The sequence below is a fragment of the Macrosteles quadrilineatus genome, unplaced genomic scaffold, assembly GCF_028750875.1.
Source record: "Macrosteles quadrilineatus isolate MER2022 unplaced genomic scaffold, UCM_ALF_1.0 Scaffold_4__1_contigs__length_99947679, whole genome shotgun sequence".
NCBI lineage: Eukaryota > Metazoa > Arthropoda > Insecta > Hemiptera > Cicadellidae > Macrosteles > Macrosteles quadrilineatus.
Window position 1 is genome coordinate 44,877,255 of NW_026542597.1, and position 16,213 is coordinate 44,893,467.

The following is a 16,213-nucleotide window of genomic DNA, read 5'->3' on the forward strand; positions in this document are numbered from 1 at the left end:
TTGACAGTTTGAGTTTCAGGGAAGAGTGGGTGATTTTCAAACATTGCTGCCAGTTTAGAATTATTTGATATTTCATCATTTGTATCATTTAATCAAGGACAACTCTGTTTGGAAAACCAACTACCCTCAGAAATGTGAGATTGGGAGCGCAAAAAAGGTAATCTATTCCCAGTTTTAACCAATGAACCACCTAACCCACGAGAAATATTGAGCTTGTTTTTTGCAAATATAGGTACTAAAGATTGTAGCAATGAAAGATGTACATGCAATGAAATGTCCATTAAATGTTCCTCGTTGGCCGTTATGCCAGAACTGCTAAGGAGGCCGTTTAAATAGAATGCCAATTCTGATAAATGAGGATGATGAAGAATATATACACTGCACTCTCACATCGATAGCAGATATTGAGTCTAATGAACTAGAATTGGATTATGGAGAGACCATGAACAATAGTATTAAGTCTTGGTTTCGGTAATTGATGTAAATAAACCTGGACAAATATAGCTACAAACATAATCTTTTTTAATTTTAAGTGTAATAATTATGCCAAAATTACTTGTTTCCATGACAAATATACATAACTTATTTACATTTATATAAACTATTTTAACACAATATATACGATTGATATATTATATTATATAAGTTAGTGTTAAAAAACCTGTTTTCTATCCTGATTGATGTGAAACAACAACAGGCTAATGGATTATATAAACTTATTTGACAAAAAACGCATGAAAAATCAATTTATTTAAGAATTTTTATATTATTTTGAGAATATCTTTTAAACCAATGCATATACTGAAGAAATGAATATGACCATTCTTGTTGAGAATTTCATCATCTTTCTTTTTATAATTTACATTTTTTCTGTACGATGCACGGTTTTCAGTGTAGAAGTAAAAAACTAAAAAATGGGGTCTTTCTCCCCCTCCCCCCCGCTGAAGCAGCAGGGCCAGGGGCGGGGACTTCTGGTATATTTATCTTCTAACTACCCCGAACACATTCCCGCAGAAAAAAAATTTCCCCCTCTCCATGTCCTCTACAATCCCTTTATTGACTGGACTATAGGTATACAACTAAAAATACCGTAATCATATTTTAAATGTTGGATGGGATTTTTAGTCACTCATTTGCTACACAATGTGTCTATTTACTTCCTGAAAGTAAATCCATTTAAAATAGGAAGTACTGCAGCAACAGCACCTACAAATGTAGCAGTCTTTGCCAAAGTTGACCTACGATTACATATTATGAGTTCTGGAGCAAGCTTGTATTCTAATGCTGCTTTCATTTTGCCCTCGGGCCGAGTCATTATACTAGGAAATTAGAAATGGAGCTGTATGATTTCACTGGACAACCCAATGCTGCCACTGGGCTCAACCATTCATTTGTCATTAAAATAATGAGTAAAAAATGGAAAATAGATTGCAGCACTGGTACAGAATAATTGCCTACTACTAGGTACAACTTACAAATCTGAAAATATGATTTCTACAGCTCAATAAATTCATGTTTTACGTTATAACACTTTGTAAGTTTTTTTTAGGAGTGCAATAGTGTGTTACCTTAGTCCCTGTTCTATTTCCGTACCAGAGAATGTGCAAGACTCTTTAACAGTATAGAAGGCCAAATTAAAATTATATTAGGTCTAAAGAAATATGAATGACTATTGGATACTAGAGTCACAGAAAACATACCTAGTATGTTTTCTGTGCTAGAGTAGACTTCCCATCAACTGTATATATGGACTGTATATATAATATAGACCAGCTGTAGCCAATCTATTATATTATTAAAGTGATACAATCAAATTTTATGTAAACGGTTAAGGCCATTTACCAAATAAAAATATAGGCATATGGCATATCAAAATGAAGCTTAGAGTGTGTAGATTTGCCAAAAAGTATTGATATGGACGAACTCCTCGAGGGCTCTGCCCCACAGGCTGATTTCCAAAGGGCTACGCCTTGCATGTTTTGAAAGTTAACGTTATTTGATTAATTTAGTAAACAACAGCTGGTCAATGCAATTGACAATATAGTTTGTTTGTTTACATTTTTGTTTACTTATTTTATTATTTACTTTCAGTACCTGGGGACCGAGCTTTGCTCGGGGAAAATCATTAGTTCACTCTGAAAGCAGTCTTAGTATTGGAGATACATAAATCCATTCCCAACCTCCACACGGCTCGCCTTTACTACGTCCTACACCATTTCCTACGTCATGGACCTGTTTCCCTCCATTCCTATAGCACTTTAGGATTGTAGATACCTTAATCTAATCGTTATTAACAGTTCCCATACTCTGGACAGCTCGCATTGACTACTTCCTTCACCACTTCCAACGTAGCGAACCTGTTTTCCTCCCTTCCCATAGCATTTCAGAATTGCAGACACCTTAATCTAATCGTCATAAACAGTTCCCACGCTCCATACTACTCGCCTTTACAACTTCCTTCACCACTTCCTACGTCGCAAACCTGTTTCCCTCCCTTCCCATTGCATTTAAAGATTGCAGATACCTTATAATCTAATCGTCATAAACAGTTCCCACACTCCGGACTACTCGCCTTGACTACTTCCTTCACCACTTCCTAAGTCGCGGACCTTGTTTCCCTCCTTTCCCATAGCATTTTAGGATTGCAAATACCTTAATCTAATCGTCATAAACAGTTCCCAAACTCCGGACAGCTCGCCTTGACTACTTTCTTCACCACTTCCTACGTCGCGGACCTGTTTTCCTCCCTTCCCATAGCATTTCAGGATTGCAAATACCTTGATCTAATCGTCATAAACAGTTCCCACACTCTGGACAGCTCGCATTGACTACTTCCTTCACCACTTCCAACATAGCGGACCTGTTTTCCTCCCTTCCCATAGCATTTCAGAATTGCAGACACCTTAATCTAATCGTCATAAACAGTTCCCACACTCCGGACCACTCGCCTTGACTACTTCCATCACCACTTCCTACGTCGCGGACCTGTTTTCCTCCCTTTCCATAGCATTTTAGGATTGCAAATACCTTAATCTAATCATCAAAAACAGTTCCCACACTCCGGACAGCTCGCCTTGACTACTTCCTTCACCACTTCCTACGTCACGGACCTGTTTCCCTCTGTTCCCATAGCATTTTAGGTTTTCCCTTACCCTTATCTAATCGTTATAAAAAGTTCCCACATTACGGACAGCTCGCCTTGACTACTTCCTTCACCACTTCCTACGTCGCGGACCTGTTTTCCTTCCTTCCCATAGCATTTTAGGATTGCAGATACCTTAATCTAATCGTCATAAACAGTTCCCACACTCCGGACAGCTCGCCTTGACTACTTCCTTCACCACTTCCTACGTCGCGGACCTGTTTTCCTTCCTTCCCATAGCATTTTAGGATTGCAGATACCTTAATCTAATCGTCATAAACAGTTCCCACACTCCGGACAGCTCGCCTTGACTACTTCCTTCACCACTTCCTACGTCGCGGACCTGTTTCCCTCCCTTCCCATAGCATTTTAGGATTGCCCATACCCTTATCTAATTGTCATAAACAGTTCCCACACTCCGGACAGCTCGCCTTGACTACTTCCTTCACCACTTCCTACGTCGCGGACCTGTTTCCCTCCCTTCCCATAGCATTTTAGGATTGCAAATATCTTAATCTAATCGTCATAAACAGTTCCCACACTCCAGGCAGCTCACATTGACTACTTCCTTCAACACTTCCTACGTCGCGGACCTGTTTTCCTCCCTTCCCATAGCATTTCAGAACCGCAGACACCTTAATCTTATCGTCATAAACAGTTCCCACACTCCGGACTACTCGCCTTGACTACTTCCTTCACCACTTCCTACGTCGCGGACCTGTTTCCCTCCCTTCTAATAGAATTTTAGGATTGCAGATACCTTAATCTAATCGTCATAATCAGTTCCCACACTCCGGACTACTCGCCTTGACTACTTCCTTCACCACTTCCTACGTCGCGGACCTGTTTCCCTCCCTTCTAATAGCATTTTAGGATTGCCCATACCCTAATCTTATCGTCATAAACAGTCCCAACACTCCGGACCGCTCGCCTTTATTACTTCCTTATCACTTCCTACGTCACGGACCTGTTTCCCTCTATTCCCATAGCATTTTATGATTGCCTTTACTACTTCCTTCACCTCTCCCTACGTCGCGGACCTGTTTCCTTCCCTTCCCATAGCAATTTAGGATTGCAGATACCATAATCTAATCGTCATAAACAGATCCCAGACTTCGCACTGCTACCCTTGACTACAATAATATCGAGTAATCTTCAGTATAATCTTTGCTAAATATTAACAAGGGATTATTTTCCTTTTGTACTGTATTTATAATTTGCTAGTATACTGTGGGTAGTTGGCTTATTGCGAACACATGCCACAACTTCAAGTCTTTTGTTTACTTTTTCCTTGTTATTTAATTCAGCCAACATGGTTACCTAGCAACCCATAAGACTAATGTTAAAAAAATGTGATTTTCAGTTTCATTTTTCTACGTAATTAGATTTTTGTTGGCAGTTCTAACTGCAGTAAACTCGTTTATAGGCCAGAAATAAACTATTTACAACATTTGAAGAAAATCGTCGGAGCCGTATTCGAGATCTTTTTTGCAAGCAAGCAAGCATACATACATACTGTACATACAAGCAAACATTGCTCGTATTAGAGTATAGGATGTTCTTAAAAGAGGTGCGGTGAATGGACAGTGAAGCTTTTTCTAGCTGTTTGATACAAGTGAGTGATTAAAAGTGTTCTAAACACAATGAATATGAGATTAACAAACCATGTATGTTGTTCGTTCCAAGAGGTTGTCACCGATCTTTAAACAGTCACCATTTCATTGAAAAGTATTGTATTAAAATATTAAAGACGTCGTGAAAGGGAGCGGCGAGTTCAGTCAGGTACAACCGTACCCACCTCGGCCACCTTAGGACATAAGGTATGAAGGTTCCACTGCTTTTAACATCCTTTCAGATGACAATTTCTCGAACTTGGGCCCTTTAAATAAAATATCAAATCGAAGTTGATTAAATTAATTTAATGGTGGCTTCTGTACACCCGTGAATTCGTGGGTAGAACCTCTTGTTTTTATTTAAAAAAAGAACTTAGCTGTATGAGCTAGTCACAGAATGCGCTATTGCCAAAAATTCTATTTTCAACCTAATTTTTTGTTCCTGACTAGGTTGAGGGGTCATAACAGTTGTTATAGTTCACCATAAGTCATTCCAGATAGATTATCTTAAAACAATTTTATGACATTTTTCTTTTCAATAAATTTTGGGGGGTTTTAATTGATTTCTTGTTTTTTATAACTAAAAAAAACTATTTTGACTAAATCAACTTTTATTAGTTACTGCTTGTCCTTTAGTGTAATTAAAGACACACTCACCAACAATGAAAAAAAAATAGTTGCCTTTAGCACAGACAAACCGGATATGAGAGACTTATCAAATTAGATTTCAGACTTTATAATAAGATGACAACTCATGCAGTATCCTAAGTCAATGGTATTTAGAAGGTGCGAGATTAAAACATACATCTAAACAAGATGTTGTACACCTTACTTTATTGACAGTTGTTTCAGCTGTACAGGTGTGCCAACACAATAGTCTTAATTATGGATTCAGATTGTTTTTTTAAATGACTTAGTGCAAGGAACATCTTACTCTTTGTCTCAATGGTTGTAGATTTTCTGTAATCAAAACATAACAATTGAGAATGTTTCTGTGCTTGTTAAGAATACCCCCGCCACAACAAACCTGCAGACTAAGCAAATTTCCATTTGTAAAACGTTTTTAGCGAATTTCCCATATAGGGAATAAGCTATTACCGTAGTACTCATGGTAAGACCTGGACCCGGGACCGATTTACTTTTTCGTTTTGAGGTCCCTAGAGACCAAAAACACTCTCGTTCAAATTTATATATATATATATATATATATATATCTAATATATAAAATTCTCGTGTCACAGTGTTTGTCTGCAAACTCCTCCGGAACGACTTCACCGATCGTTATGAAATTTGGTGTGTAAATTCTGTAGGTATGCGAATCGGACGTAAACTATTTCCCGTTTCGAAATTCTTAAAAGGGCTCCGCCCCAGTGGCTCTGGAGTTTCCCATGTTAACCTTATGAGAAATGGAATTAATGAATCTTAACAGCTGTTTCAATTAAACAAGTTGGTTCTGTTCTATGATGTTCAATAGCATTAAAGTTACAAGGATTACCAACAGGGTGCAGCACTATTATTTCTTTTACATTTATGACAACAGCTAATTTGCAACCAAAAGGTGAGTGAGCGTAGCGAACGAACTTCAACCTGGAGGCGAGTTAGCGTAGCGAGCGAGCTAACCTGAAGGCAAGTGAGCGCAGCGAACAAGCTCCAACCTAAAGGTGAGTGAGCGTAGCGAACGAACTTCAACCTGGAGGCGAGTTAGCATAGCGAACGAGCTAACCTGAAGGCAAGTGAGCGCAGCGAACGAGCTCCAACCCAAAGGTGAGTGAGCGTAGCGAACGAGCTCCAACCCAAAGGTGAGTGAGCGTAGCGAACGAACTTCAACCAGGACGTGATTGAGCGATGCGAACGAGATCATCTTTAAAATTAAATGTAACGGTACTTTCTTTCCATCGGTCTGTCTTAGGGGAAACCTATAACTTAGGCGATACGAAGTTCGCAGGGTCAGCTAGTATATATATATTTATTTATAACTCGAGCAAAAATCATCTGATTTTGATGAAATTTGGTACAAACGTGTAAACCTACGTTTATTCTAACGAGTTCGCAAACCAGCATGATCGGACTATAGGAACAGTGATTTATGGGGGGTTTTATAAGGTAAAAATTGGTTTTTCCCATTTTTGGTCCTAAAAACTTAAAATTTAGCAATTTCTTTCCAAACCATTTTGTAGAGCTTAAAAAAACAAATAATTTAGTATATTGAAGCATTATTATGCGCCTAATGGTTACGGAGAAGTGTTTTTTGCCTCTGGGGACCTCAAAACGAAAAAGTAAATCGGTCCTGGGTCTAGGTCTTACCATGAGACCTACAGTAATAGCTTATTCCCTATATGGCAAATTAGCTGAAAATAACAGTAATTGTTTTCCACCTTTTAGAGATTGAATTGTGAGACCCCATTTGATAAGTGTAAAATATTTATAGGGGTTCCTGGAAGATAACCAATGGAAACATTCATATAGCTCTTAAGTCCTTCAAAATAAAGTATTGATATTTGAAGCGTAAAAACCTGGAAGCAGCATCCTTTCACACTTGTGTAGTTTCAAGTAGCTTTTTTACATCCCAATGTTCCACTGTATAATATAGTTAAAAATGTATGTAATCCTAATGATTCCAAATGTACATATATAAGAAAATCTTTATTATAAATTTGATATAAAAACTTCACCAATATTTTAAGAATTTTTAATTTTTATGAGGTGTTTTGCCAGCTATGCTGGCATCATCAGACACATCACAAAACAGTTTCACAAAAGGCCTGATAAAGTTAAAAATTCTTAAAATATTGGTGAAGTTTTTATTTCAAATTTATATTAATTCTAATATTACCAGTTCTTCTTGAAGAACATTTTTTATTGCTTAAGAAAAACTTAGGAAAACATTGTAGCTGCACTGTAATCTCAGAAGAGAATAGTAGTGTAAATCAAAAAATAATTAACACATATACCTATTTAAAGAAACAAAAGTCAATCTCATACAACTTCCTTTCCAATTTAACATTCCTAAGTATCTAATTTATGAAGTGAAAAAGACAAATATAGCTTATCAGTTCTAATTGTAATGTCACACTTCTGTTTCTTTGTTGTATTTGTAAAGATCCATTTGGGTGGTGATAACAGGCTGTCTCAGTTGTTATCAAGAGATATACTCAACTCATTGAAACATTTGGGACAGGGAATTAACAATTAATGGGTCATAACACTTACATGCTTGTAACTCAATCTGGAAGTAAATAAAAGCAATAGTAAGCTCTATTTACTTACTATATGGTTCAAAGATTTTCAAAAATGTTCTTATCAGAAATGCAATATAAACTAGAGAACCCGTGCGGCTCAATGAGCCGCATAGTATGAAACATAACGCCGAGGAAAACGTTAAGCTTAAATTCGAGTAATTCTAGTTATATCTTAAGAGTTGTTTAAACACTTGTTAGAAAATAATTTTAAATATCTCTATTTGCGTCGTCTCGCCTACATTATTTCTGCTCTCAGTTTTAACTGATAACGTCTAATGAATGCCAAACGATATGCTTCAATTCGAGTAAACATATTGCTACAAAGTTTTTCCAGCATTGAGAATTGAAGAAAACTGTTACCTTACTGATAACCTGTGTTAAGTAATTTAAGTTGGGCCATTTTATTTCTTTGATTTGAGACATCCCCCTAATCAAACGAATTTTCTCCGTAGAGAATCCTGAAAAGTGGGGTGATATCAGCAATTTCCTGTGCTCCATTTTTTACCCACAAAACTGGACAGCCATAATCTGCTTTGAATAGGCTAAAGCAGCAACACTATTGAAAGTTGGTTAACGTATTTTAATGTGTTGTCTGTCAGTCACAGTATATGCCCCGCATCAGAACATTCTCACATTGTTTAGTGGAGTCTCTCTTAATACCTGTCCCAAAGTTTTGAAAGTGTCGAAATAGGCCCATTGATTTGTCGAAATAGGTTAACTCTTGTAGCTATAAGATTTGGATGACAATTTTCATTTTCTCTTTTTGAACAGCGTATATTATTAAAATACGTAATATACGCGTTAATATACGCGTTTATTTTTATTTGCCTCTCCTGAATCATAATAATAAACTTGACCATAACTACTCGACCGTTGAATACATGAACTCTAATTCCTTCGTTTGGTCTAATATTGCCACTAAGACTTTCAATAGCAAATGAGTTGTTGAAACTTCTTATTTTGGACTTCAAATGTCTGGATTGTGTTGGTATATTCAGTCAAAAAACCTTGTATAAGTTTGTCCGAGGAACTGGCAACATAACCTAGAAGTAAACAATCCATTTGCGTTTTTTCTCAGTTGAAGTAGAGCGAGTAATACAAAAGTTTACAATAAAAACGTAAGGTCCGCCAAGATTTGGTATAATCCTACTACTTGAACTTATCATAGTCAAGGAAATAATATAGTTTGTACTAAATGTTTTGAAATATCTCGATCTGTCAGTGTCCGAAGTAAATATTTCTTGCAAGCATTTATTTGATCTGGCATTAGGCAAGTTTACTTTACCACCATGACAACACTATGTGCTTCGTATATTTTTTCACTTCCAAAGTAAGTTGAATAGCAGAACTGGCAAATATTATTCATCTCACCAAGTGAATGTGTATCTGGATGGATATCTGTTAGACTTAGACCAGACCTCTCTTTTTCTACTCTCCTCATACGCATAAGATATCTTGTTATTAATTATCTCCTCCTCCCGTTTTCAATATTTTTCTTTTAACTTGAGGCATTTTCTGTTCTTCCAACAAAACTGATTAACGGTTTAACTTGTTCTTAACCTACTGAATATTACAAACAATACTATTTACTCCCAAAAGCTAACAAATTTCTTTTTATAAACAGCTGTTTTTGTTTTTAAATTTGTTCTATGTATTTCTTATGGGGAAAACCCGACCTTTGAGAGGGTCTCACGCCCTTAAGAGTGGGAATTTTAAAATTCTAAAACCTTATTGCAAAACTACATATTAAGACGAACCTTTCGACACCTTAAACGTTAAAATTGGTCTACAAATAAGGGAGGAGTTGCGTTAACAAAAAACGGCTTCACGTATTATATATATAGATCCTTTATTTCAACAAGATTAGGGTCACCCTTTCTTACTCTTAACCTGCATTTAAATAATAATTATTTATAATAGAAAATAGTAATGATCAAACACAACAAAGATTTAATTCCTTTGACACAATTTATATTACTTGTTCTAATATCAGACATGACATGATAACTCTAAAATATTTTGCTTTTTATGAAACTTTGATCATACAGCTACCCAATATATGTTTTGGATCAGACCGTGGGGTTCAAAAGGTTTTGTATCCTTAAAGTCAGATTTTCGGTCATAGCTGTTAAATAAAAAGAAATATTTTTTAAATTTAAATAATTTTATAAAGACAAATAATTTGTTAGATTATATTTTTATTCAATCATTTCCATGTTTTAAGCTTCTTAGAATGGATGTACGCAACTTTATATAATTTGGTAAATTGCTTAATTTAATTGTTATCAGTTGAAATTGGATGTAAAAATATAGTTTAGTATACAGTATGCCCTTCCCTGCATCAAAAATGGGGGTACTCTTTGAGCTAATGTTATTAAAATTAGTTACACAAATAATAGTATGTATTTTTCAACAATGGGTTGATATGAAAAAAAATTCAATAAGTTAACTAGAAATTCCATCAGTTTACAGATTTGTTCCAAGGGGAGTATTTTTTAAAATATTTTTGAGAAAAAGTTAATAACATTTTAGTTACAGGAAGTAAGTTGAAGTAACAAGCATTAAATACTAGCCAGAACTATATTTTAAACAACCATACAACAGCTACGATATTTTACCACTAATACTACAGTCCCAATCTAAAGAAAAATAATTCTGTCAGCCTTTTGCTCATTTGGGTGAAAAATGAGTTCAAATTTTAAAGCATGGTCATCAAAAACCACACATTATTTAATCCGTTTGAAACATTTCCATGTACAATTTTCCTAAATCACAAACTTTCGAATACTCAGAACAAACAATTTATGGCGATTCCATGTGGAGGTTAAAAGTTTTAAAAAATGTGACACCACTATCTTCAGGGCATAGAGATTAAGTCATTATCTAAAGTGTTTTCCAGATGCAGAAAGTGTAAGTGAATGCTAGAGAGTTAAATGTAAGATTAATTAAGATATTATGTTCCAAGAACATTCTAGCATCAGCAAATGACATAAACATTGTAGTTTCTTGCAGTGTCTGATTTGTTATCTCACATTCACCTTACTATTTTGACCTCCACAGTGGCAACAACATTGAGACACTATCTATTGTGTTATCAGGATGGTTCCCCAAACTGTCATTTGTACTTGTAAATATCAGAAATACCTAAATCAACTTTCGCTCTTGATTTGTAACTGATTATACATACTTTATTCTACTTTTTTTCTTTGCTCAGTTTTAAAATTAAAGAACTGTAATGCTATGTATCATTTAAACTAACCAAATTGTTGTTAATCATATATATTTTTAGATATGCTGTTGTAGTATATAACTACTGTATAATATTTCAAATGTTACAAAAATATTTAACATCCTTGTTGGATACATACATATTTATATGCAACCAGCTATACTTGCTTCACTATTTTGTATTGCTTTGCTTTTTTGTATTACTTCGCTATGTCGTCTTGCTTTGCCATGTTGTTTTTGGTGCTGTAGAAAGGTATGAGATTTCTCAAAAACACAAATTCACCATAAAAAAATATTTAAACCACATGTGCGCCTTTGAAACATGAATGATTTTAATTGAAAGTGATTCCTCACAAACATTGTAAAAATACAAATAATAATCTATTGAACTATTTTTCTGCCAACACCATAACCTTCATTTGTGTAAAGACCCTAGAAATAGCCTACTTAAAAATTCACTGAAAATAAAATGAATTGTGTTTTTAATAAAGAAAATACCATGTCTTTAAAAACTTATTTTTTATTCCTCTAAGTTACTTCTATTATTTTTTTAAAATATTAACGAATCAAATCAAATGAGATGAAATTAAAAACTTTATTCTAAGAACCATACACAAAAGTTACATTTTACACAATTGTATTTTACAAAACCTATATCCCACTTGCTTGGTTGGGTTAGGTTAGGTTGTCATCTAACCTAACCTAACCAACCAATTTTCTCGAAAAGCTTAAAATTTGCAGTTGTTATTTGAGTCTACTACTTTGAATATTTTCTCCAAATTCATATGGCGTGTGTCAATTTTTTAAATATTGTATTTTTCATTATTTTTTACCTATAAAAGATTTCAATAAGTTATAGAAGTGTAATAGGAAAAATAGAGCTGTGGACACGTAACGGATTTTGACCATAATTAGGGGTAAAGACCTCTAATCTACAGGAAACTCCTGTTGTAGTAATTGTTTGTAATGACTCTTGTCAAACATCACTAATTGATAAAACGTGTAAACATACAATGAAACCTTAAAATTATAGAAACTACAGATTCCCATAATTTGCTTATTAGTTGGTAACATAGTATCTAGTCTTAGTATTTTTGGCAAATGAAAAAGACGAACGACCAGTTACAAGTGGAATTCTACCTATTATCTTTCATTATATTATATTATAGGCCTACCTATTGTATTATATTACATCTAAGGCTACTTAATTTGAGTATCTGTTATAGTTACCTTTGCATGTGTATTGGAGGATTGATGGCACACATTTTTTATGTGAAAGATATTGAAATTTGTTGTGTCAGTAAGTATGTTTAACATTCCACTGTAAAAGATGACATAACAGACAAATTAAAATAAATTCTTCACCTCAATATGCCACTTACGTCAGTGTTTTCCCTGGTGACTTTGTTTACATATCTGACCTTGTTTGTTTGTTGCAGATAACATGGAGTGTGATTTGCCTGAGGAAGACTTTCTCCAGCAACTGTCCAATGACCTTGAGGTAAACTTGTGTTAATAGCAATAACTTCAACTTTTAGTCCTAAATGTATTTTTATCATTGTCATAGTGTTCGGGAAATTTTTACCTGACATAACTTAACCAAACCTAACCTAACTTAACCTTGGTTTACCAATAATCTGTCTTTTTCGGCATTTTGCTAACTGAAGCATGGGTTAGGTCGGGTTAGGTTAGATTAGATAAAGTTAGGTTGGATTATATTTATTTTGGTTTCCCTACCCAAAAACGGGCATTTTCTGCACTTTGCAACTTTTTATTTGTATGTAACAATTTTATTATTTTGTTAGTGTAAAAAAGCTAATCTTGACTACATCCACCAGGTGAGCTGAGCTAGCTGATCACTATCCATGTACATGATACTCCCATTCTAAACTTTTGTATTCTTTCAGCTAGGTTCCCACCCGAAAATAAACCGAGCCACGGTACTAAATGTGGTGACAGAAAATGTCTGCAATATACTTTAAATAAAAACACAATGATTTTGCTCACATAGTAATGTACTTGTAATTATCTATGGTGACTACAGCGAGTTGTTCTATATTGTGTGGCAGATCCCAATGTTGCTGGAGGAGAGTCTACATTCTGATCGTGAGATGGACCATCTGTTTGAAGCTAGTTCATTTTTCAAGGAGTTTGATGACTGGGGAATGGATTCGGTGTTCCACAAGGCTCCTGACAGTCTGTCCCAAGGTTCGTGGAGAATTAATTTAAAGTACTCTGTTACAGTAAACAAATTTCATGTTTCCTCAACAATCGAGAAACAAATTTATTTTGTAAGTTAAAAAATATGTAGGCGTATTCATATTTGTTTTAAAATTTTCTTAGGTTAAAATATAGAATTAAAAAATAATTCTTATGCTATTAATTGTTTTTATTTGATTTTTTTTTAGAAATTTATGTTGTATATTATTAGTTACTCCTGAATTGTCATATCAATTTTACCTCCAATCTACATTACAGTTTAAATTTCTGGTGTTCAATGTCCATTGGTTATCTTAATTCTTGATGCATCAGATGGTTAAAACACCTTATTCAGTTAAAATAATAGTAAATCGTAAAATGAATCTCCAGAATCAGGAACTTCATTAATCTAATTGGGGTTGCCTATTAGTTTGGATTAGGGAGCTATTCTACTGGACTATTTTATGTTAATTGTGTTAATTTTTTATGACAACTTTATTAATCTAATTTGCTAAAGATGTACAAACAAAGTGTTAACTCAAGTGTGCACTGAGAATCATTGAATGTTTTAAAATGTAAGATTGAAACAGCAATTTACCTTCCTTGATGTTTATAAATGGTGTTTGTATTTCAGTGCTGATAAAGGAAGAGATCATGTTAGAGACTGACGTTATCCCAGAGTCTCCGTGTAGTCAGAGTCAGGACAGCTGGTCCTCGGCTTCATCCTCATCCTCCACAGACACCAAGGTGAAGTTACAAAATAATATGAATCATCTGAAGCAGAAAGATACTAGAACTTTCTACCATTCCAAACATAGCCTCCTCTAACACAAGGCCGGGACGAACAATGTAGCAATGTCATACTCGCCGGCCTGCTGCTTTGGTAACAACAGTAATAACAAATTTTGTAAACATAAACATTGCACAGACGCCAAATGAATTAGTGCTACAGCTGTTTTGGTAGACCTGGACTGCAGTGTTGCCACTTTTATCTCGCCGCAGCATTGTAGAATAGGCTTTGTTCCAACTGATTACTCTATTCTCAACTGAAAATAAAAGATTTTGCAAATGTGACTTTTGACGATAAAGAAAAAAATCATGGGCAAATAGTTTAGGTCTTGTGTGGTTTTTAATAATGTAGAACTTGTGTATGGCTATTTCAATTTTAAAAATTGCAAAGAGAATTTTTTTTTGGAGTAAATAAAGTCAAAATGTTTAAATATTTTCTGTAATGTATATTAGTTTGGATTTGAATTGAAACTCATATCCATGTTGTCTACTGAGCTGTTTACTAGAATCACCTTTTCCATCAAACAGCTCAAGAATTCTTTCACATATTACTTTGGTGTAGTTCTAATTGTATGTGTTCGTGGAGAGAAATCTTTAATAATGAGATCTTAATAATGGCTAGTTATCTTTGCCCGAGGGCAATAGTACACTGAAAAAATTCAACTTGATGGTGGGCCGACTAGAGCCTTCAGAATTAGGTTGACCCCCAAATTACCAGATGTTACCGACAAAAATATGATAGTCTACAGTGGCATGTAGCTCCTCCGACCCAACCAGTACCAACTGATCAAGCTAATAGTGTACACCTGTATTACTCCGTTAGGGTTTAGTACTTACTTTTCATGTTTGCACAGAACATACTGGAGACGCCGCCAATATCCCCGCCACAGTCCAGCAGTGGCAGTCCACCACGCACCCCCACACCCCCTTTGTCACAACCAGCCCCGCCTGTACTCATGTTAGCTGGCAAACCTGTCAAAATGGTTCCTTTCAAACAAGGTGAGTGCTATATATACCATACTATTATCCATGTATTGTCCTACTATTATAAAATTGAGGTGGTGTGTTTCTGTCTGTCTGTCTGGACAGCTGTAAAAACTAAAATACTAAACTGATATAGTTAAAATTAACCACAAAGATGGTCCACATACCTAGGAATGTCATTGGTCTATTCAGTTAACTTACCTGAGTTCCTCTCAGGCTACGCCCCTTGGATGTCCAAAGTTTTGAGGTTAGCCTTTTCAAAAGTAAATATTAATTGGTCTCGATGGAAGCATGAGAAAATTCACAATGTTTACCTTTGCGTTGACATTTTTGATGTAAACATCAGAACTACCAAATGCATAATTCACAATTTCAGACAGCTGATCCAAACAAATCCAAATATAATATTTTACCTAACCCACCATGTTAAACTTCCCTATCCCAAGCGTGATGTATATAACTTAGTTGCTTCTCGAGTGATGTTAAGTTGAAAAAAACTCACTCGGTGATGTAATGAAACCCATTTAAATAACATTGAGTGCTTAACTTAAAAAATATACCTCTATGGAGACAACGACGTTCAACGCTAGAAATCAGCTGTGCGCTTGAATTTTATTGTTATGTTTTGAAGAATTTTCCTGACCTAGCTTTTGTTTGTAAATGAACGTTACTGTTAGAAGATGAGTGAAATGGATAATGAAAAATATTGTTCGTAACCTCCTGTATATTGTCGGGTCAGGTAAAATCTTGTACGTTACACGTTACGCAAGAGCGTGTTTACATCACTTCGGTAAATTATGCAACTCGCTTCCGCTCGTTGCACAACATTCACCTGCGTGATGTAAAAACGCTCGTACTACACTCCTAAGGTAAATATCTATTACACAGCTATGTGTAGGTTTATTGAGGACTATTATACAGCTTTGTCATAAATTAATTATTCTAAAACTGTGTCATTGATTATGGAAACAAAAATACCCCTGCCGCAGCAAACCTACGGACTTTTCCATTTTCCTGAA

The 16,213-nt window shown here is 35.1% G+C and overlaps 1 protein-coding gene across 2 annotated transcripts in view; it reads left to right on the forward strand.

The window, feature by feature from the left end:
- Positions 1-16,213, forward strand: part of LOC128991737 (cyclic AMP-dependent transcription factor ATF-6 alpha) — a 59,896-nt gene that overhangs the window by 31,926 nt on the left and 11,757 nt on the right. For both annotated transcript variants that reach the window (XM_054414891.1, XM_054414890.1), the window contains exons 2-5: positions 12,662-12,723; positions 13,292-13,430; positions 14,056-14,168; positions 15,065-15,209. In XM_054414891.1, the coding sequence (XP_054270866.1) occupies positions 12,667-12,723; positions 13,292-13,430; positions 14,056-14,168; positions 15,065-15,209 (454 nt within the window). In that variant the 5' untranslated portion in view covers positions 12,662-12,666. The remainder of the gene's footprint in view (positions 1-12,661; positions 12,724-13,291; positions 13,431-14,055; positions 14,169-15,064; positions 15,210-16,213) is intronic.